At 38.1% G+C, this 19,695-nt stretch overlaps 3 protein-coding genes across 12 annotated transcripts in view; 1 reads left to right on the top strand and 2 right to left on the bottom strand.

Annotated features, from left to right (window-relative positions):
• The window catches only part of RAD9B (RAD9 checkpoint clamp component B), a 28,774-nt gene extending 26,773 nt beyond the window's left edge, over positions 1-2,001 (bottom strand). The window contains exon 1 of one of the 4 annotated variants that reach the window (XR_015144481.1): positions 1,790-1,992. Coding sequence is in view for 3 of the 4 variants with exons in the window: in XM_086347694.1 (XP_086203820.1) it covers positions 1,524-1,612 (89 nt within the window). In the remaining variant the exon portion in view is untranslated. Of the gene's footprint in view, positions 1-1,523; positions 1,717-1,789 lie in introns of those variants that run through there. The other 3 variants (XM_086347692.1, XM_086347691.1, XM_086347694.1) reach the window with 3 other exon arrangements.
• Positions 2,002-2,045: 44 nt separating this feature from the next.
• Positions 2,046-9,294, top strand: VPS29 (VPS29 retromer complex component). 2 transcript variants are annotated; one of them, XM_086347712.1, is made up of 5 exons: positions 2,046-2,116; positions 4,146-4,157; positions 6,397-6,588; positions 8,317-8,552; positions 8,790-9,294. In XM_086347712.1, exons 1-5 carry the CDS (start codon positions 2,114-2,116, stop codon positions 8,905-8,907), a joined length of 561 nt encoding a protein of 186 aa, XP_086203838.1. In that variant the 5' UTR covers positions 2,046-2,113; the 3' UTR covers positions 8,908-9,294. The 2 variants fall into 2 exon arrangements, with proteins under 2 accessions (XP_086203838.1, XP_086203839.1); XM_086347713.1 differs by lacking the exon at positions 4,146-4,157.
• A 1,292-nt stretch (positions 9,295-10,586) lies between these two features.
• Positions 10,587-19,523, bottom strand: FAM216A (family with sequence similarity 216 member A). 6 transcript variants are annotated; one of them, XM_086347706.1, is made up of 7 exons: positions 18,971-19,523; positions 17,518-17,558; positions 14,429-14,544; positions 13,470-13,599; positions 13,209-13,389; positions 12,252-12,334; positions 10,587-10,942 (listed from the first exon to the last, which is right to left on the bottom strand). In XM_086347706.1, the coding sequence occupies exons 1-7, from the start codon at positions 19,060-19,062 to the stop codon at positions 10,824-10,826; spliced, it is 762 nt and encodes a 253-aa protein (XP_086203832.1). In that variant the 5' UTR covers positions 19,063-19,523; the 3' UTR covers positions 10,587-10,823. The 6 variants fall into 6 exon arrangements, with proteins under 6 accessions (XP_086203832.1, XP_086203833.1, XP_086203835.1 ...); XM_086347707.1 differs by having other exon boundaries at positions 17,524-17,558; XM_086347709.1 differs by having other exon boundaries at positions 19,388-19,523.
• Positions 19,524-19,695: the final 172 nt, after the last annotated feature.

Below are 19,695 nucleotides of genomic sequence, written 5' to 3'. Positions count from 1 at the left end.
TAATGGCCTTGGCAAAATTCCAGACACATAATAAGTGCTCAATAAATTCACAGATTGGGTGTATGAAATAATAAAATGCAACAAAATTCTTTCTTTCTAGATGTTAAAAATGTTGCATGGAACTACTGTGGTAAGCTAATTTCCATACTAAAGCATTTTTAAACTTGGTTTAAATGTATACCCCTTACTGCAAAAAAAAAAAGTGTGAAAACAGAGCATACAGAAAATGGTTCAAAGGGTTTTAATAACTTCACAGGTGGCAAAGTCAAAACAAGTTATAAGAGAGAAATTAGAGGCATTCAAGATATATCTCTGATGCTTGAGCATGGATCGTGCCAGATCTTGCCAGAAAACACAGTTAGATGCCCTGTCATAAAGAATAGCTAGACCTGGATGAAATACTAGTCTGATTTGGTATGACACTGTTAGTGTTCTTAAAAATTACGAATAAGTAAAAAATATATATTTAGCAAACAGATATGGGATACTATGCTTCAATAAAAAAGGATGGCTATATCAATCCATGGAAAAGTAGAAAAAAAGGAAAAATAATTCTAGAATGTAAAGTCATATTATGCTTAAAAATCAGAGTTGGGAGCATCATACTATGATTGGTCCAGTGGTTAGGACTCTGCACTAAGATCCCACAAGCCACATGGCATGCTAATAAAGAGAGGGGGGAAGAAAAGAATCAGAGCTGGAGGTGCCGGCCTCAAGCTGAGAACATAGGACGACTAGGGAAAAAAAAGAAAGTGGCCCTTTTTTAACACTTCACATTCACCACTTTTTCCTGGAGCTAGCTAATGAAGACCTTTTGTTCATTCAGTTAATATTCACTGAGCCCCTAGCAGGTTCCAAGAGTATACGCCAAGGCAATGGGGGTATAGCAATGAACAAGGCAGGTTTACAGTTCCCACCCTCACAGTGCTTAGGTTCTGGAGAAAAAACAAAATTAAACAATCATACAAATTATCACTTACTGAGAACTAAGGTACACACTGCAAGAAAGAACTTTCTAGAACTCTGAAAACATGCAACAATGGGGATCTTTTTCTTTCCTTTCCTGTTCATTAATACTGGTCCATAGATGCCCTCAACACTGCGGGAGCCAGCTGCGACACAAGATGCCTTTCAACGATCATTTTCAGATTATGATCTGTAGAAAACCATTACTTTTCGAAACAGAGACTTTCTGGAGTAACTTACATGTTTAAAGTACCATTTATAATAAGGATTAGTTCTTTTACATTACCATTTGTTACTGAGCTCTTTACCCGCATTTCATTCCTACAACAAATACTATAATGAAGATGCTGTTATTATTCTCATTTCACAGATGAGGAAACTGAGCCCTGAAGGGATTCAATGGCTTGTCCCAGGTCATACTTTTAAAAATGGTAGAATTTGGAATAAAAACGAGGTTTATGCTTTTCTCATCGCTTTAAAATACTTTTAACTGTCCAAGCGTTATTTTTCCCAATTTCCCACACAGTCTTTCTCACCCCGAGTTTAAGGCCTACCCTTCCACTACCTGTCCCGGTGGTGCAACTTCATTTAATGGACATCTATGAATATAAATAATACGCATAAATAAAAGCAGATGAGCCTTCATTTGCACCTCAGAAGTTAAAAGGACCCTGGGTGAGTGGATGCTGGCTATGGCCAGGCCTTCTGTCCCTTAGGCATAAAGGCAAAGGTCAAGAAATGAGACGACGGTGGAAACGTCCCCACGCCCACAAACCCTAAGCTTTCCCTTTTTTACACAGGAAGGCAAGAAAGGCCTCTGCACCTTTCACCTGACTGCCGCTCATCACGCATTTCAGCATGGCTGCAATTCCTAAAAAGTAACGTCACATGGCACGCCTCAGAGCGAGGGCCCCAGATGTTGCCCGGATGTTGCCCGCGCTTCGAAACTTCGCGATTTTGCCCCCACCCCATTTGCCAAAGAACAACTTCGCTTTACGGCGGAGAAGGGCCCGCGCGGGCCTCCGTAGAACAGTCTCTTGCCGACCTCTCTTTTCATTGGTGTTGAACGAGGTGGGCGGGTCGCCGAGAAGTGTGAGGAAGAGAAGGCGGCGGCGATTGTGGTGACTGAGCGGAGCCCAGTGACAGGATGGTGAGTACCGCAGTTGCGACCACCGAGGCCTGCCTTTCGGCTGAGGTTCTGCGTTGTTGGGAGCCGCTGGGAGTCACTGGGCGAGGGCTTGGGTGATCCTGGAGGCCGTGACGGGCGCGACTGCGGCCTGGGCTGGTGCCTGGGGAAAGGCAAAGGAGGAAAGAGAGCGGCCACCTCTGGGTGCGGCCAGCCCGGGCCTTGCATCCCAACCCCAGGGGCCAGAGGACGTCCGAAGGCGGAAAGGGCCACTCTCAGCTGCTGCTTCTGTCACGAGACCCGCACGCCCGAGCCGGGGAAGGAGGCTTTGGGCCTGTACCTTGAGAATCCCCGAGAAAGGAGCCACGGGATCCCCTCCGTTTCCAGACGTTTCCTAGCTCTTTTCCCGCAAAAAGTACCTCCCGCTGCTTGGTAACCCACTGGTTACCACCCCCATGTGGCGAAAACTGGCTTCTCGGATGCAAAACGGGAAGAAGCGAGTAGAATTCTCTACCCATTTTAATTTGCTGTCTGGGGAAAGGGGATAATAAGTCTCCTTTCTCCCCTGAAATAACGTGAGCTGCCATTGAAATGTGGCGGTGTACCCTCAAAGGACTGGATTTGGCTTTTTTTTTTTCTTTTGGCTTTTAGAATTGCTGGAACTACTTGCTTCTTCAGGAGACTGCGACCCTTTAGAGTAGAATTCCTTAGTGGTTTTCGAACTGATTTTGTGAGTACGTATGTTCTTCTAGTTAAAGGGCCATTATTGGCGGTCAAGAGGAGTTTGGGAAGCTTTACCTCATTGTCCATCGGATTGCCCCGGACCGGCCCATCACCCCCATACCCCCAATAAGTCGGTACCCCTAAGACCTTCCTACGTGAAAACTTGGGAGCTGCTGCTGGAGAGGCCTAATAGCTGTAATCAGATTTTCAAAGTGCCCTTGATTTTCTGAAAAGTTAAGAACGGTTTGAAAAGGAGCTCTGATGATCTTGGTTTTTGTTGATAAAAAGGGACTCCTCTCTGTGATGAACATCCAGTGCATTTTTAAGATAAATCATGATTCTATAACAAGCAACCTTTAAGGTGCCTTATAAACGTGACATTCGTGGTCTGTGGTTCTTTAGTTCTTTGTATATGTTAGAGACTCTAATCTCACGATTTTTGCTTCTAAACAGACTCCAGATTAGAGTAGTCCAGTTAGCATTAATTTTGAGACATCTTATCGCAGGGAGAAGATGAAATTTCCTGACATGATTTAAGTATTCATGTTTCTGAGTTTTTTTTAGGTAGATTTTCAGGGTAGTTGTACTGAAGTATCACTTTTCATGTGAAATAGAACTGGGCAAGGTTTAGAGCATTGATGGATTCTTTTACAATTAAAAGCATTTTATTTGGTAAAGAGACTAAAAATGTTTAATATTCAGCAGTATCCAGAGTCTGTGGGTGACAAATTTAGGTGTGGGGAAAAGTCCAGTTTTAGCTGGAGGAGGGTGTTTGCTTCTATCATCCAGTATCTGGTGACTTGATGATGTATTCATAGTGCTGTGTTAGATCTTCTGTACAAAATAATGACCTAGCTGCAGCATAATTTTCCAACTACTAGAATTTTAAACATGAGAATTAAAATCAATGTATTTAAAGAATAATTAAGCCTAAAGAATCCAGAAAATGTTAGCTTTCATTTAAGCTTATCGTTGGTGAATTTTCCAAATTGTTTTGTAAAATTCTAAACAGAACAACAAAACAAAAGGGATAGGCGTCAAAGTGGAGAGTGAGATTAAGAAAATTAGAAAAGATTGTAAATGTGTGTGTGTGTGTGGTATTTAATAGTACAGCAAATGGTTCTTTTGGTATTGTTTTGAGCAAAGCTGATTTTTAACATTTTCTTTCATAACACTCAGAAATCATTAACAATTGTTTGCTTATTCATTTGATGAGTTTTTTGTTCTTTTTTGGTTTGTTTCTTTTCGTTGCTTTCTTTTAACATTGGTCATGTTTCACCCTTTTTTTTTTCATTCCCCTGTCTGCAATCAACTTCTTCATTCCACTAAGGCTGGGCACAGAGTAAGTTTCTTCTCTTAGCTCCTACTAACAGTGGTGGTGGGGTGGCTGATTACTGGGATTTCACCCTTTTACAGTCTATCAAATAGCAAGTAACCAAATTTTCTGTGCTTTGATTAGATTGGTTCTTTATTTGAATTTAACAAGACTGCCATTTCCAGAATCTTTTGCCATCTTAAAAGACTCTATGTAATCTATGTCTAACCTGCACTGTCAAAGTGTGGAATTTGGGCAAAGACGCTGCTCAAAGTATGACATTTGTTATGTGATACTTTTCCCCATATAACTTCATTAGCTGCAGGAAACCAGAGTCCTAGTAAGGATCCTTATTAATCTGAGATAATTTCTTTGTGGCCTTTCATTGTTACATCTTTAAACTGCTAATAGTGTAGGTACACTTGGGCATAATCTACAGTACATTATATGATTCAGGTTATTGATCATTATAAAGTATCACATTTTATGAATGTTCGTTCAGCCACACTCAGGTTGAACAGCTCATTCATGATTAGTCCCAAACATTTTCAACCTGTTACAGTCATATACCCTTAATTTATGAGTTTGAGGTTCTTTTTTTTCCTTTTAATATAGAAATTTGTTTTTTTACCTTTTTCTTAAATGCCAGCTTCCCACATTAACTATGCACTTCAATCCATATCTGAAGGGATCCCCCTCTAAAGATGAAGATTGTTCTATCTGCAGGTACTTTTGTATTGATTACCACTGAGGGTGGAAGCTATGTGGTGGTTTTTAGTTCTATAGATGTTTTGTCCACTGAGATCTGGATTGAAACAATATAAGTCATTGAGCAAATACCAGCTGAAACTACTCTTTGTAAAGAAGCTTATTTAATAATTTCTTTTAAAGTGCACAGGTTTTGTTACCTTGTGTTACTTTGGTTACTGTATGTTCTGTTGACATTTTCTTTTGTTTGTGATCATTTTGATACTTGTTGCAAGATGAATCAAGCTTATTGTGGTAATAATTTTAACTTTACACCTTTCGATTAATTTTAATTTACAAAGTCTGTGGTGGCCAAACTTTTCTGTTTATCTTGTTTAAGACAGTTAATATTTTCTTTGGTAACATCAAGGAATAGTCATACCTTCTTTGAAACCAGTCAAAGGGCTTCTACATTTATGGATGGGACGTCTGTGTGGGAAGACATCCTGTTGTAGAAAGAAGGTGCCTATACTGTCTATGGCCATACCACCCTGATCTCATCTGAAGGTGCTTATACTAATCCACGTGGAGAAATTGATTCTGTTGCCCTCCCTTTGGAGGGCAGATAACTATTTTTATATGACCTTTTTGACAATATTCTGTTAAATGATGTATACATGTCGAATCTTGAAATTTTAAAATTAAAAATTTACAGAATTGAGGTTTTTTTAATTCTTTTGTATTTATGTGCAGAATTTGTTTTTATCATCTGAGATTGTGTTCCAACTCGAAACCACCTCCTGCTGAATTATCATTTATTTGGTTGATCTTCCTTTCTTTTTTTAATGCTCTAATGTACATGAAAATTGTGATTTGTCATTTTAAGTTTGGGAACTAAACTGAGGATATATAGGCAGTTTAATCCAGACAAAAATATGACAGGATTTCTAACAAAGAAAGAAAGAGAGGATAGCAAAGATTACAATTCAAAAGCACGTTTGTCCTACTGAAACTCTTTGAGGCATAGGCTGTTTTTATTTTTCTGTAATGTATAGTTAATATTTTAAGTAACAAATACTGTAAATTTTGGCTACTCTTCCTCCAAATAGTTGTCAACATAGTAAATTATAGAATTAACTTTTTTCTCTATCATAATTTTAACCATTCTTTTTATTAATGTCCCTGGAATCAATATGTTTTACATTTAAAACTGCAGAAATATGAATTACCATATCAGATTCCATAGGGCTCAGTAGTGTATTTTTCATTTTTCAGTTTTTTTATGGAGTTTAATTTTATAGGTCTCTAAATGAATTACTTTAGAAAGCTTGGTTTTATTCTCAGTAAGTAGAATGGTTACTTGTATTGTGTGCACACCTATCTATGACCAAAATAAACTAAGATTGATTTAGAATCACATGTATTGTTAAAATGTTCATGATAGGAACTGTGTGAATAAGTTCTGCTCTTTGGGGTTCTGAAGTCTCTGATTAATTTAAAAGAGGAGTTATGGGAGGAGAATATCTTATTTTGAAATCATGTTTAACATTACACCTTTTCTCACCTTGACACTTTAAAGTTGGTGTTGGTATTAGGAGACCTGCACATCCCACATCGGTGCAACAGTTTGCCAGCTAAGTTCAAAAAGCTGCTGGTGCCAGGGAAGATTCAGCACATTCTCTGCACTGGAAACCTTTGCACCAAAGAGAGTTATGACTATCTCAAGACTCTGGCTGGCGATGTCCATATTGTGAGAGGAGACTTCGATGAGGTGATGTACTTCGCTTTGCCTTCCCAAATACTTCCTTTTTCTTTTTTTTTTTTTTCTGTTGCGTTGACTATATATTCACGAAATATTTCCTTTTCTTGATTCTTATATATGCATAAGCTTTATTTTTTAGACCAGAGTTGCTCAACTGTTAAGGTCTTTTTTTTTTCCCTAGTGTTCCAGTGAAAAAGTATGCAGAGTTTGAAAATGGCTGATTTTAGACTGCTTATTAAACGTTACATACTTGTTCTAACTGAATTGATAACGGTTTTGTTACTATTTTTTGTAGTGTTATCATTTAGAATGCAAAGGTTTTGTTAGGAATTTAACTGCCACCACCTCCGCTACCCATTCTAGGCCACCATATCACTTTACTGTGTCCAACTTCCTGATTCTACCTCCGTAGTTTGATTGCTTCCTCCATAGTTTGTTCTCCAAGTAGCAGCCAGAGTGACCTTTTATAGGTGAAGTAAGATCACATCACTTCTCTGCTAAAAATCCTACCATGGTTCCCAGTCTCAAGGGTTAACTATAAAGAGGCATGAAGGAGTTGTGAGGAGCGGGTAGACTGTTTTGTATCTTGATTGTGGCAGCACCACTATATGTATTTGTCAAAACTCCTTGAGTTGTATACCAGAAAGAGTAATTTTCCTGTATGGAAGTTATATCTCCATAAATCTTGCCTTAGAGAAAAAATAAGGAGTTCTAAAGTTCCAACTTTGCCTATTAATTAATACTGAGATTTTAGGCAAGCTATATCCTCTTAGTTCCCTACTATGTAAATAAGATTGGAATAGATGATTTTTAAGACCCCTGCCAGTGTTAACACTGTATGATCAAGCTTAGTAAACTTGACTCTAGTGTGAAATTTTTATTTTGTATTTCTGGAAATAGAAGATTTTTCATAAATTATTTAACTTCACTGGTGCTCCTTTTTTTGCAGTTAAGTTTGAATAAACTAGAGTTGGCATGAAGGTAGGATGAGAGTTGGGGGTGATGAAATAGGAAAGGGCAGACATCTTGTCAACAGAGTATAGGTTTGGATTATTAAAAATATATTAGGAGTTCTGTTTGTGATATGCTAGTTTCAGCAGCAAGAATTAAATTTTTTTTTTGCTTCTAATTTGATAATAAATTCACCAACCCTGGAGCCATATTTCCAGGGTTTAGATCTTGGCTTAAACAGTTAATCAACTGTGACCTTAGGCAAGCTATGTTAACCTCTCTGTGCCTTATTTTCCTCATCCATAAAGTGGAGGTCAAAATGAAACCTACCTCTCAGGGTTGTTTGTAAGTATTACATAGGTTGACATTTATAACCTCTTAGAAGAGTGCCTGGTTCATACTAAGTGCTATGTAAGTGTTAGCTATCATTACTATTCTAAGCCATTAACTATTAAAGCCTGGGATGTAATTTCAACACATCCTAGCTTACAGATCATATTCCTTGGATTCTTAGAGGAAACACAAATTTGGGGGAATTACTCTGTAAAGAACTCTTAGTCTATAAAAATAAACTCAATAAAGAGATTGTGTGATAAATTCCAGTTCTCCTGAAGGAAGTTATGTTTTGAGCAGTTACAGCCTTAGATTGCGAAGAAATCAGATATTGAACAGATTTGTTGGTTGTGGAGCACTGTTTCAAAACACCCATATGAGATTTAATATTTAAAAGTTATTTATAAACATCAGTATCTCTAAAATATTTTTTATGTCTATTTCGTATTTTAGAATCTGAATTATCCAGAGCAGAAAGTTGTGACTGTTGGGCAGTTCAAAATTGGTTTGATCCATGGACATCAAGTTATTCCATGGGGAGATATGGCCAGCCTAGCCCTATTGCAGAGGCAGTTTGATGTGGACATTCTTATTTCAGGACATACACATAAATTTGAAGCATTTGAGCATGAAAATAAATTCTACATTAATCCAGGTTCTGCCACTGGAGCATATAATGCCTTGGAAACGTGAGTAGTATGCAATTTTGGGGTTTTATAAAGTTAATAATTGAACATGTGACATTTCGTAAAAGATAAATGTGATTATTTAAATACAGCCTCTGTGGCAGTATTCTGTTGGTGATTATCTTTAATATGTCTAACAACCAGATTTCTCCTTGAATCCCAATTGTCATCCTAAGTTGAAATTTATAATGCTATGGCTTTTTAATACAAAACAATGACATTATTTATATTTTCTTCCAGAAACATTATTCCTTCATTTGTGTTGATGGATATCCAGGCTTCTACAGTTGTCACTTATGTGTATCAGCTAATTGGAGATGATGTGAAAGTAGAACGAATTGAATACAAAAAATCTTAAAGCCAGGCCTGTCCTGTTGATTTTTCTGCTGGGCTTTTTTTTTTTTTTCCATTCCCCTGTTCAACTCAAGTAATTAAACATTTAAGAGCCACAAAATTGTATCACTTTTATAATATTTTGCAGTAAAATATATCATCTTCTGTTAATACAGTGTTGGAGCTTCTTGTAAACTGTAAGATTATATTTAGTTTAAGTGTATGATTTCTATGAAAAAATGTTTACCACACAGTAAATGGTCACACGTTAAGAAAAATTTATCCTTGTAAATATCTTCATAGTTGATATTTGGAACTTTATTACCAAACTAGTGCATGAAGAGGAAGAACCTAGACTTTCTTGTATACATTTTTCTCTTCTCCAGTAATAAACAGTTACCTTTCATTTATACTTTGTTGGTTAAACTGTGTTTTAATTTTTAAAAATCATGAAAATAAGAGGCCAAATGAAACTGCAGACAAGTGTTACAGTGATAAGGTAGATGACTTTTCAGAGCTCATGCCTTAACAACTGTTCTAGATCATAATGTTGGACTCAGGTTTTATTTTCTAAATAGTATTTGACATAGTAAATCCAGTGATTTTTCAGACTGTGTTAAATGCCCTGTTCTTTTAAGTTTAAACAAAATTTTGCAAACATTAATGTTTAATTCAGGAAGATACATGCACCCCAGTGTTCATAGCAGTATTATTTACAATTGCTAAGATATGGAAAGAACCTAAGGATTCATCAACAGATGAATGGATGAAGATGTGGTGAATATTACTCGCCATTAAAAAGTGAAATTTTGCCATTTGCAGCAACATGGATAGACTTGGAGGGTATTATGCTAAATAAAGTCAGGGAAAGACAGATTACTGTAGATATCACTTGTTGTGGAGTCTAAAAACTAAACTAGTGAATATAACAAAAAGGAAACATGGATATAGAGAACAAACTAGTGGTTACAGGGGGAGAGGCAAGATAGGAATAAGGGGATCAAGAGGTACAAACTTAAAATATAAATAAATAAGCTACAAGGATATATTGTATAACATAGGGAATATAGCCAATATTTTATAACTATAAATGGAGTATAACCTTTAAAAATTGTGCATCACTATGTTGTATACCTAAAACTTACATAATATTGTATATCAACTATACCTCAAAAAATTAAAAAAAAAAATTTTTTTTAAACACTGATGTTTAGAAGGCAAGAACACTATAGAGTGAAACACCCAGGACCTATCTCCTTTAGGATGGACTGGTTGGATCTCCTTGCAGTCCAAGGGACTCTCAAGAGTCTTCTCCAACACCACAGTTCAAAAGCACCAATTCTTTGGCGCTCAGCTTTCTTCACAGTCCAACTCTCACATCCATACATGACTACTGGAAAAACCACAGCCTTGACTAGACAGATTTTTGTTGGCAAAGTAATGTTTCTGCTTTTCAATATGCTATCTAGGTTGGTCATAACTTTTCTTCCAAGGATTGATATTTCTAAGTTCAAGAAGTTAATACTTATTGAGCACCTTCTCTACAAGGCAGGGTATTATCTCTATCAAAGGCTGTTCTATATCAGCATATTCAGAGTTTTCCTCAGCCTGAAGGAAATACTTCTAGGATATTCTAATGTTGCTATTTTAGGACTTGTAAACAGAATTATACAATGCATTTGTCAGCTTTAAAGAAAATTCAGATTTTAGGTGACAATAAATTTTAATTGTATCTAGGAATACAAGCATGTATTACACATAAATTTTATTACATAAATATCAGTAGTGCATGAAAGTACATCATACTTTTTATATTGTGGTAAAAGTTTCTGAACAAACTAAAATTACTTGAATAACAATACTGTCTCTCCTAAATGTAGAGAGAGGACACAATTCACAATCCCTTCCCCCACCTTTGGCACATCATCAATACTCAGGTTGTCAAGTTAACATCAGATGTTCTCCCTGTTCTTCAATTGACATTGATTGCATACACTTATTTAGTAAATCTTCTTCCTTTTTTTCTTCATTCATGTATGATTCAGAATCATTTGCAGAAACTGAAGGGAAAATAAGAATCTATAATGTCTGTTTTGGAAATAAAGTATTTCATCCTGAAAATTGAGATTTGTATTTAAGAACAAGCTTCAAAATGACCTACCTTACTAATAAGCGTTTGCCATAAACTTCCTGTAATTTTCAAAATTTCATGACTTCCCCCTCCCCCTAAATATCTCACTTTTTAAAAGTAAGTTGCCTAATACTGTATTCAAATCAGGTTATATTATAGCAAATTCTTTGCTACTAAGTCCTGTTTTCCCATTGCTTTGCAAAAATCTTTTCACTGGGGGAAGTTATAGTTTTAGTATTCTCCATTCCTTAAGTTTCTTCTTGTTTCTTTTCTCTTGGCACCACAGGGACTTTTCCTCTGTCTGTGGTTTCCTTCAGGTGTTCTTTTTGGAACCATACTTAGGTTCTACCCTGCCCTTTCCCTCATTTCTTGGGTAGGCATAGTTATGTTATTTACAGCAGAGCTGGGCAGTGCTGTCACACAGCAGTGGGATAGGGGTTCAGAAGGCCTAACTTCCCTACTTCCTACCCACTTCCCTCCTACTGTGGTAGTAACTAGGTAACTGTTTAACTTCCACTTAATCCTTTCCACTTAATCGTTTCCACTTTATCAATTCTGAGAAATACTTCTGAGCATTGAGTCTTCCTTCCTCTTTTGCCTTTTTCATTTTGTCATACTTGGGGTAGAAGGATCCTTTAAGCCAGTCCTTCCTAAATGATTTATCTGAGTAGCTCTGCAAAATTTTGCTAATAATAATTGGTTTGCTTCCTCTGGTTTGTTGAATATTTAACAAAATGGAATAGGTGATATAGCCCTTTGTTAACTATTTGACTCATACAAAATTTGCTATTAGGGTATTTCCCTGGTGGTTCAGTGGTTAAGACTGCTTCCACTGCAGGGGGCACAGATTTGATCCCTGGTCAGGGAACTAAGATCTCATGCTGCACAAGTAGCCAAAAGTTTTCAATGCTATCTGTCAGAAAATTACACTATCTCATAAAAGAACTGCTGTGGCATGAAAAGGTCATGTTTATGGCTCTGAGTTCTGACAAATTTCATTGTTAAGTCTCTGGCCTTCACTATAATATCTTTACTTAGAAATACACTGAATGTTAACTTCCCTGACATGTTCTTTTATGTGGAAACAGAAATCGATTTCATGTTTTGTTTGGAGCAATGTAAGCAAATCACACTTCAAAATTTTTAATGTCTTTTCTAATAGAAATGGAGCTATATTGGGTTTAATATTTTCAAAGCATGACATTTTTAAAAACATATATTAAAAATTCCACATTTACCTGATTGCATGAACGGTCTGCCTGGTTTTCTAAAAATCTTCAGTGATTTACATCTTGTTTTAGATGCATATCCAGTTTTTAAACTGTAAGAAAGAGAAGCATCTTAATTGGAACTAGCAAAGTGCACAGTTGTCTAGTATATGTGGAAGACCATACACATTTTTATTAAGCTGCCGGCATCACCAAAGAGACTCTCTTAGCCCCTGAATTCTCACATGACTTATTAACCCTGAGATGCAAAGCTATCAGTTGTAGCATAGGTTGAATAATCAGGCATCTTAATCTCTTTTTTCCTTTTTGGTTTATAGTATTCCCCTGTGCAGAAGCCACCGTATACTACTCCTTTTGGAAGAGTTTGTATTATTTTGAATTTAAGTGGGAATCATTTAAAAGGGCTCTAGCTGATAGAAATTTTTACAATTCCACAAAATTCTAAAAGCAGTAGCAGGACTTGTGGCAGAGTGGCTAAGAATCTGCCTACCAATGCAGGGGACGTGGATCCGATCCCTGGTCCAGGAAGATTCCACAAGCCACAACTACTGAGCCCACCCTCTTCAGCCCCTGAGCCACAACTACGGGAGCCGGCCTGCTGCATCTGCTGAAGCCTGTGCACCAAGGGTCTGTGCTCAACAAGAGAAACCACCTCAGTGAGAAGCCAGTGCACTTCATCAAAGAGTAGCCCCCGCTCGCTGCAGCTGGAGAAAAGTCCATGCAAAGCAACAAAGACCCAGTGCAGCCAAAAATAAATAAATAAAATTACATATATATATATAAAAAAAAGTAGCATATGCCAGTTAGCTCAATAAAGAGGCCATAAGATAGCACTTTTTTGTGCCTTTGTCCAACCTATTCTGAACTTAAAGCGAACTTACAAGGAGCATGAGATATAACATCATTTAGCTACCCTTCAAGTAAAGTTGGGGGTACATTTTGTCTCTGAAACAAAAGGAAACAGACCCTTCTTTGTTTCTCACTGGTCGCCAAAGCGAATGTTGTATCATCTCAGGTGCAGATGCAGCTGCAGTGTTAGGAGGCCCCAAGTCCTCTCTCTCCAGCTGGTGTCGCCATGTAGTACAGGGGTAATGCTGCTTCTGTGAGTAACGAGAACTGAGGTGGCCCCTGTGATGAGTGAGGACACCTGTACACAAATCACCTGTGTTAGAATGCTCTCTTGTTTCTTGTGAGAACTATTGAGAAACTACCTGGAGGTACACCTGCCTGGTTTTTGGGAGCTGCGCTGGATCACATGCATGTAGTGCCTCTTCATTAAAGTCCTCAGATAGTTTGCATTATAGATCTTAGCAACGCTACACAGGTAGCGCTTCTCGACTAAGGTGAGGTCTGGATGCTAAAAGACAAAAGATGTATAGCTGCATTGTAGAACAGAGGTTGGCAATATTCCATATCTGAAAGGATGAAATGTTCAGGAGTGTCGTACCATCTGTACATTTTACTTATGCAAATTCAACTATATTAATCTGGCTCAAAAATTACCAATTTGCACACCTCGTTAATAACCCTAATTTACATTGCTATAGAGAGATTAGTTCTGGCAGCTATGATCTTTAATAGGTAATACAGATCAACAGTCATGAAATACTTGTTGCCATTTTCTTGCTTGCTTTTAATTTCAGAGTCCTTGAGCAAAATCTTTACGAGGTTGGGTTTCTATCTCTAGAGTGGAACTTTCCTCAGACATCTTTGTGCTTGGGGCACTAAGCTTCCAGAGTGAAGATGTACATTAAAGCCAAAGTATCACAAAGCATGAAAATATTCCTATGAAAGGGAATCTATAATGATAAAATTCTTGCATTGATTCTTGAGTTTACCCAGCAGATATTTATGGACTCCTCCCTGGTGGCTCAGACAGTAAAGCGTCTGCCTGCAATGCGGGAGACCCGGGTTCCATCGCTGGGTTGGGAAGATCCCCTGGAGAAGGAAATAGCAACCCACTCCAGTACTCTTGCCTGGAAAATCCCATGGACAGAAGAGCCTGGTAGGTTACGGTCCATGGGTTGCAGAGTCGGACACGACTGAGCGACTTCACTAAGACAGTGTGCTGGGTATACTTGTGTTCTACAGTGCTTTACTCTCTGAACTAGATTCAATAAAAAGTTCAACTCTGAATACAAAGACTATTAGCATTTAAATAAAATATTGGTACTTAGTTAGCATACCTTTAGAAAGGAAGGCTCTGTCATTGACTTAGGGGTGTGAACTGTTTGAGGCATTTTCCACAACTCTTGCAGCTTGGCTCTAGGCGAGTTCACTTTGTGTCCATCTTTGATTCTGTCTGTAGGCAAGGACATTATAATGTGACTCTTATGAGCAAAGATTGGTTTAACAATTACTAAGATCTATCTGTTTACATGTGTCAGTGATTATTCTGGAGTACTAGTTTTAGTCAAACTGTTAAATTTGAAGAGACTTTATGATTGCCATGTGGTTTTATTTATTTATTTATTTTTTGCCATGTGGTTTTAGAGCACACAAAAAAATCAAAGACATTTATAAATATTTACTATATATAATCATTACATCTGGACAAAATTATTTTGAACTCAGCTGAGATGCAAAGGACTGATGCTAAAGCTGAAACTCCAGTACTTTGGCCACCTCATGCGAAGAGTTGACTCATTGGAAAAGACTCTGATGCTGGGAGGGATTGGGGGCAGGAGGAGAAGGGGACAACAGAGGATGAGAAGGCTGGATGGCATCACTGACTCGATGGACGTGAGTCTGAGTGAACTCCGGGAGTTGGTGATGGACAGGGAGGCCTGGCATGCTTCGATTCATGGGGTCGCAGAGTCGGACACGACTGAGCGACTGAACTGAATTGAGATGCAAACTGTTGACAGTATACTTCTTTAGTTCATTGTATGTCAGACCACACTAAACAGGAATATACATGCAGGACTTGTGCTTTTAAAAGATTTTCAAAAATACTTTATCATTCATTTGACTTCAGGATGTAGTTTCAAAATTTTATATTAGATGCAACATAGAATAACACACATTTTGTCCCTTTAATAAGGCAGTGTTAAAATGAAGAGCTTTGCAGAAATTAATTAAAACTTATTTTTACATAATTTCAGTTATTTCATTGTTTCAAATATGGATGTGGGTACATTAAAGTAATTGCCTTTAATAAAAATAAAAGTTGAGATGTTTTTGCAGAAGAATGGAAAGTAGTTTTTAGCCTCACATATGTTAAGATAACTCAGGATTACTAGCAGTTTGGGGAAAAACAGTGCCTGGCAAAGTTTAATCAGAAAATAACTTTTTTACATTCCGATCCTCCCCATACACTTCCTCTCTCCAAGCAACCACTGATGCATTTTCTATCACTATAGCTTAATTTCTTGAGTTTGTTATAAATGGAAATATACAGTATATATTCTGGTTTTGTCTGACTTCTTTCGCTCAACATAATTATTTTGAGATCTATTTATGTAATGTGTAACAATAGATAGTGCCTTTTTATTCTTGGGTTTTATTCCATTGCATGTATATACCAGAATTTGATTATCCATCCACTTCTTGATGGAAATCTGGGTTGTTTCCAGTTTGGGGCTATTACAAACAAAGCTGGCAGAACAAATTCCAAGTTAAAAATCTGTACGAGGTAAACTAAATAAGCACAGTTTTGTTTCCGTTATTATTGATAACAAAGCCACTGTAATTTTACATATTAAACCTTAAATTTAATTACTTCTTCAAGATTTTGGGAAATTGGATGGTTAGTGCAGATAACTAAGAACTACATTTGCATACTAAAGGACTAGCTGATTTACCAACAAATATAAAATCATCCAGAAATTACATTATTATGATCCTTAAAACATAATTTGGAATCTGTAATAATAAAATGAACACCAATTCAACATACTGAAAGTTTATTTTTTAAGCCTTTTCATATCATAAGTGTGGAGTAATTATCTAAGAATATATTTTGTGTGTCCTTGTTAACAGTTCTGAGGTGCATATTAGAACTGGACTAAAATTTAATTCCTCAGAAGCTTAGCATTTATTTACAGAAAATGAAATCTTTAAAAACAATAGTTAAACACAACAAACAACCCAGCTGAAAATGGGCTATGGACTTAGACTTTAGATGTCTTCAAAGAAGATATACCCGTGGTTAATGAACACATGAACAGATGTTCACTATCACTAATCATTAGGGAAACGCAATCAAAATCACAATGGGATATCACTTCATATCCATAAGTATGGAAGTGAGAGAAAGTGAAAGTGAAGTCGCTCAGTGGTGTCCAACTCTTTTTGACCCCATGGACTGTAGCCTGCCAGGCTCCTCCATCCATGGGATTCTCAGCAAGAATACTGGAGTGGGTTGCCATTTCCTTCTCATCAAAAAATGAAAACAAGTGTTAGCTAGGATGTGGAGAAACTGGACCTCTGTGTGTTGCTGCTGGGAATACAAACTGGTGCAGCTGCTGAGGAACCAGTAATGGCAGTTCCTCAAAAAATAAAACAGAATTGCCATGTGATTCAGCAATTCCATTTTAAAACAACCACATGTATATATAATAAAGTTATGTGGATATATGCATACACACACAAATATGTGTGTTTTTCCTAGGTAACTGTAAGGACTATAAATTTTCCAATAAAAAGCAAAGTGAATTCAAGTTTTATACATCATTTGAATTGAAATTGCTCACCCACAAAAAGTTAGTGAGAGGTCTTTGGGGGCCTGTCTTAACCTCTTACCTCCAGCAGCTATATCCTTAATGTCAAGTGAGAGGAAAACAACAGCACTGAAAAATATTTTATGTTCTTTGAAGTTGTACAATTGAGAATTTTTTCCTTCAATCTTTGTATTAATATTAATATAAACCCCAGGTTATGTTCTGTCCTTTCAACCAACATCAGTTATAAACAGTTCTTTTCAGATTCACTGCAATTTTGAAGTACTCTTTTGATGTGCGGTATTTTATTTGGGTGCTCCGGGTCTTAGTTGCAGCATATGTGATCTAGTTCTTTGCCCAGAGATCAAACTTGGGCCCCCTGAACTGAGAGCACAGAGTCCTAGCCACTGAACCACCAGGGAAGTCCCTGATGTGAGATATCTTAGCAGGAGACAGAATCTGCTGGATTGTTCTCTGAAAATCTTAAAAACTGAGTTTACCAAAGATGCTAATAAAGACTTTTAAAAATTCCATTGTGTTAGTATTTATAGCAAAATTTATTTCTCTTAGCCATATTATTGATGCGTATTATCTGCTTTATATACTCTACTCACCAGTACCTTTGGAATTCTGGTAATAAGAATGTCCAGCTGACCTAAGAAAAAAAGGATGTATATAATATGTAACAATTGACAGTTGTATAAACATTAAATAAAGTATTTTAAATGAAAAATACGGACAGTATTACATATGCTTTTTACTCTCCATTTCCATCAGATATAATGTCTTGCAAAGCCTTCTCCTATAATTCTGGTTATATCCTAATGACTCCAGGCTTTTTCAAAGTGAATTATCAGAGATTTTTACCATACTATATATAAAGTATTTACTTTAAGCCAGATTTGGCCTTAATTTTACAGCCTCAGAATCTAATTCCTACACTGAGCTCAATGAAGTAATTGGGCTTCTGTGCTATCCATGGTATCTTCTTCCTTTATTCTTAATAAAATTATTATATGTAATTTAAGGTGAACTGGAACTAAGTTGGTCTAGAATGTTTGTACAGTTCATTTTTTCGGTTCTCAAATTAAGACAAAACACTCCCCTTTTCCTCTTCCTACAATTTTTTCAATGTCCAAGAATTCACTGATGCTCTGATATACTAGGATCCAGAACTTTGCTAAACACTCTGAAGAGCAGAAAAGAGGAACATAGCACCATCCCATCTTTAGAAGTCATCAATGCACCAAACACATAAATATATTTTTAAAGATGGCCATGGGTGCAGCAGGAGCCATGACTATGGGCTTGAGAGGAACATCCGGCAGTTCTCACTTTTAGGAAATAACTGATGCAAGGGATGAGGTACTGCCTCCAACAGCAATTTCACCAACTATCTTCAGCGTCCAGGAAATAATAGTAAAAACCCAATGGCAGAAACCATTACAATATTGTAAAGTAATTGTTCTTCAATTAAAAATTAAAATACAAAAGTTTCCACTAAGCAGTTAAAAAAAAAAAAAGTAAAAACCTGCTCAAAAGGGTTTATGAAAAAGGAACTATTGAGTGAAGAAAATGCCAAATTCAAGGTGCCTCTAAAACTTGTCTCATTACAGATTTTGAATCTCAATTTGACATAAAGATGACTAATGTCACACAGGGAAATGATTTGTTGACTTGGAAGCGCTCCTTTGAGCGTCTATTCCCTTGGTGCCTCCCTAACCCCCCACGCCCAGCCTGCCAACCCCTTTTTGTAGAAATACAGTGGCCAGACGGCAAACGTTCAAGCAGATTTCGCAGCGCCCCCTGGGGCACAAGAAGCACCCAGACGACCGTCGCAGTCACTGCGTTTAGTCAGTCATTGCACCAACCCTTGTCCTCAGCTTTCCTCAGAAGCCCGTCCCCTAAACTGAGTCGGCCACAACAAAGGTTCTCCCTTCCTCTCACTTCAGTACACTAGGGACCAGTCCACAGGAGCAGCCAGCTCCCACCCCCTCGTCTACCCCGGGATCACGACCAAGGGCTGACGGCCATCCTCCCAAAACCCTCAGGGCCCCGCAGCCTCACCCGCCGCCGCCACCCTCGGCCCTGGCCACTGCAGGCGGCTCTGCGGAAGAACTGCATTCCGTCCAGTCGGACACTGGACCCTGGTTGGGCATCTCCTCTCGGGTGCCCTGACCGCGAGCTCTCTGCGAGAGACGCTTTCCCCTCTCCCCTCCCCTGTCAGCACGCGTGCGTCAGGCCGGGAGATATTGGGGGTGAAGAGGCAGACGCCGGATTCTAGCCCCCTCCGATGAAGTCCGGACACTGCCCGAATAGCTTCGGAGAAGCGGGGAGGGCAGACCCAAGATCCTGGAATTAAGTTGGGGGAGGGGTGGGAGTTCATTAGTTGATTGCGCGTTTGTTCATTTGCGTCTTTTTGTAAAAGGGATGCGTCGCAGAAAGGAAGTATACTTTCCCTCTAAAACGAAAGGTGCCTTTCACCTCAGTATCCAGACCCTCTGCAAATTTGCAAATCTTGAGGGTCACCATATAAGTCAAACAGCAGTACACAAACCAGGGACGGAAGCACCTCGCTGAGGGATGAGGAGCGTTGTCGGTTGTCCGTTATTACCAAGGCAACCAGACCTTGCCAGAATCCCAACGGTTGATTTCCGCCAACTACTTCTGCGCACGCGCAAAATATCCCGGGCCTTTTGGCAAAACGCGTTTCTCTTGGGATTTGGCCTTCAGGACGCTCCGTAGTCGGAGGCGTGGCAGAACAGAAGACGCCAAGGAAGTTGGGTTGCGAT

Source organism: Bos grunniens, chromosome 17 (assembly GCF_055505025.1).
Source record: "Bos grunniens cultivar Pamir isolate PY7600 chromosome 17, Bosgru_T2T1.0, whole genome shotgun sequence".
NCBI lineage: Eukaryota > Metazoa > Chordata > Mammalia > Artiodactyla > Bovidae > Bos > Bos grunniens.
The sequence above is the reverse complement of the archived record's forward strand: the minus strand, read 5'-3'. Positions and strand labels throughout refer to the sequence as shown.

Excerpts from the sequence above, each read along its gene's own strand:
- VPS29 (XM_086347712.1), top strand. Across the intron at positions 6,589-8,316 it reads TGAGAGGAGACTTCGATGAG|AATCTGAATTATCCAGAGCA; the intron begins GTGATGTACTTC and ends TTCGTATTTTAG. Across the intron at positions 8,553-8,789 it reads GCATATAATGCCTTGGAAAC|AAACATTATTCCTTCATTTG; the intron begins GTGAGTAGTATG and ends ATTTTCTTCCAG.
- FAM216A (XM_086347706.1), bottom strand. The coding sequence starts at position 19,062 with ATGCCCAACCAGGGTCCAGTGTCCGACTGGACGGAATGCAGTTCTTCC. Across the intron at positions 13,600-14,428 it reads CAGAGCCTTCCTTTCTAAAG|CATCCAGACCTCACCTTAGT; the intron begins GTATGCTAACTA and ends TTTGTCTTTTAG. Across the intron at positions 12,335-13,208 it reads CCAGTGAGAAACAAAGAAGG|TTTAAAAACTGGATATGCAT; the intron begins GTCTGTTTCCTT and ends TCTTTCTTACAG.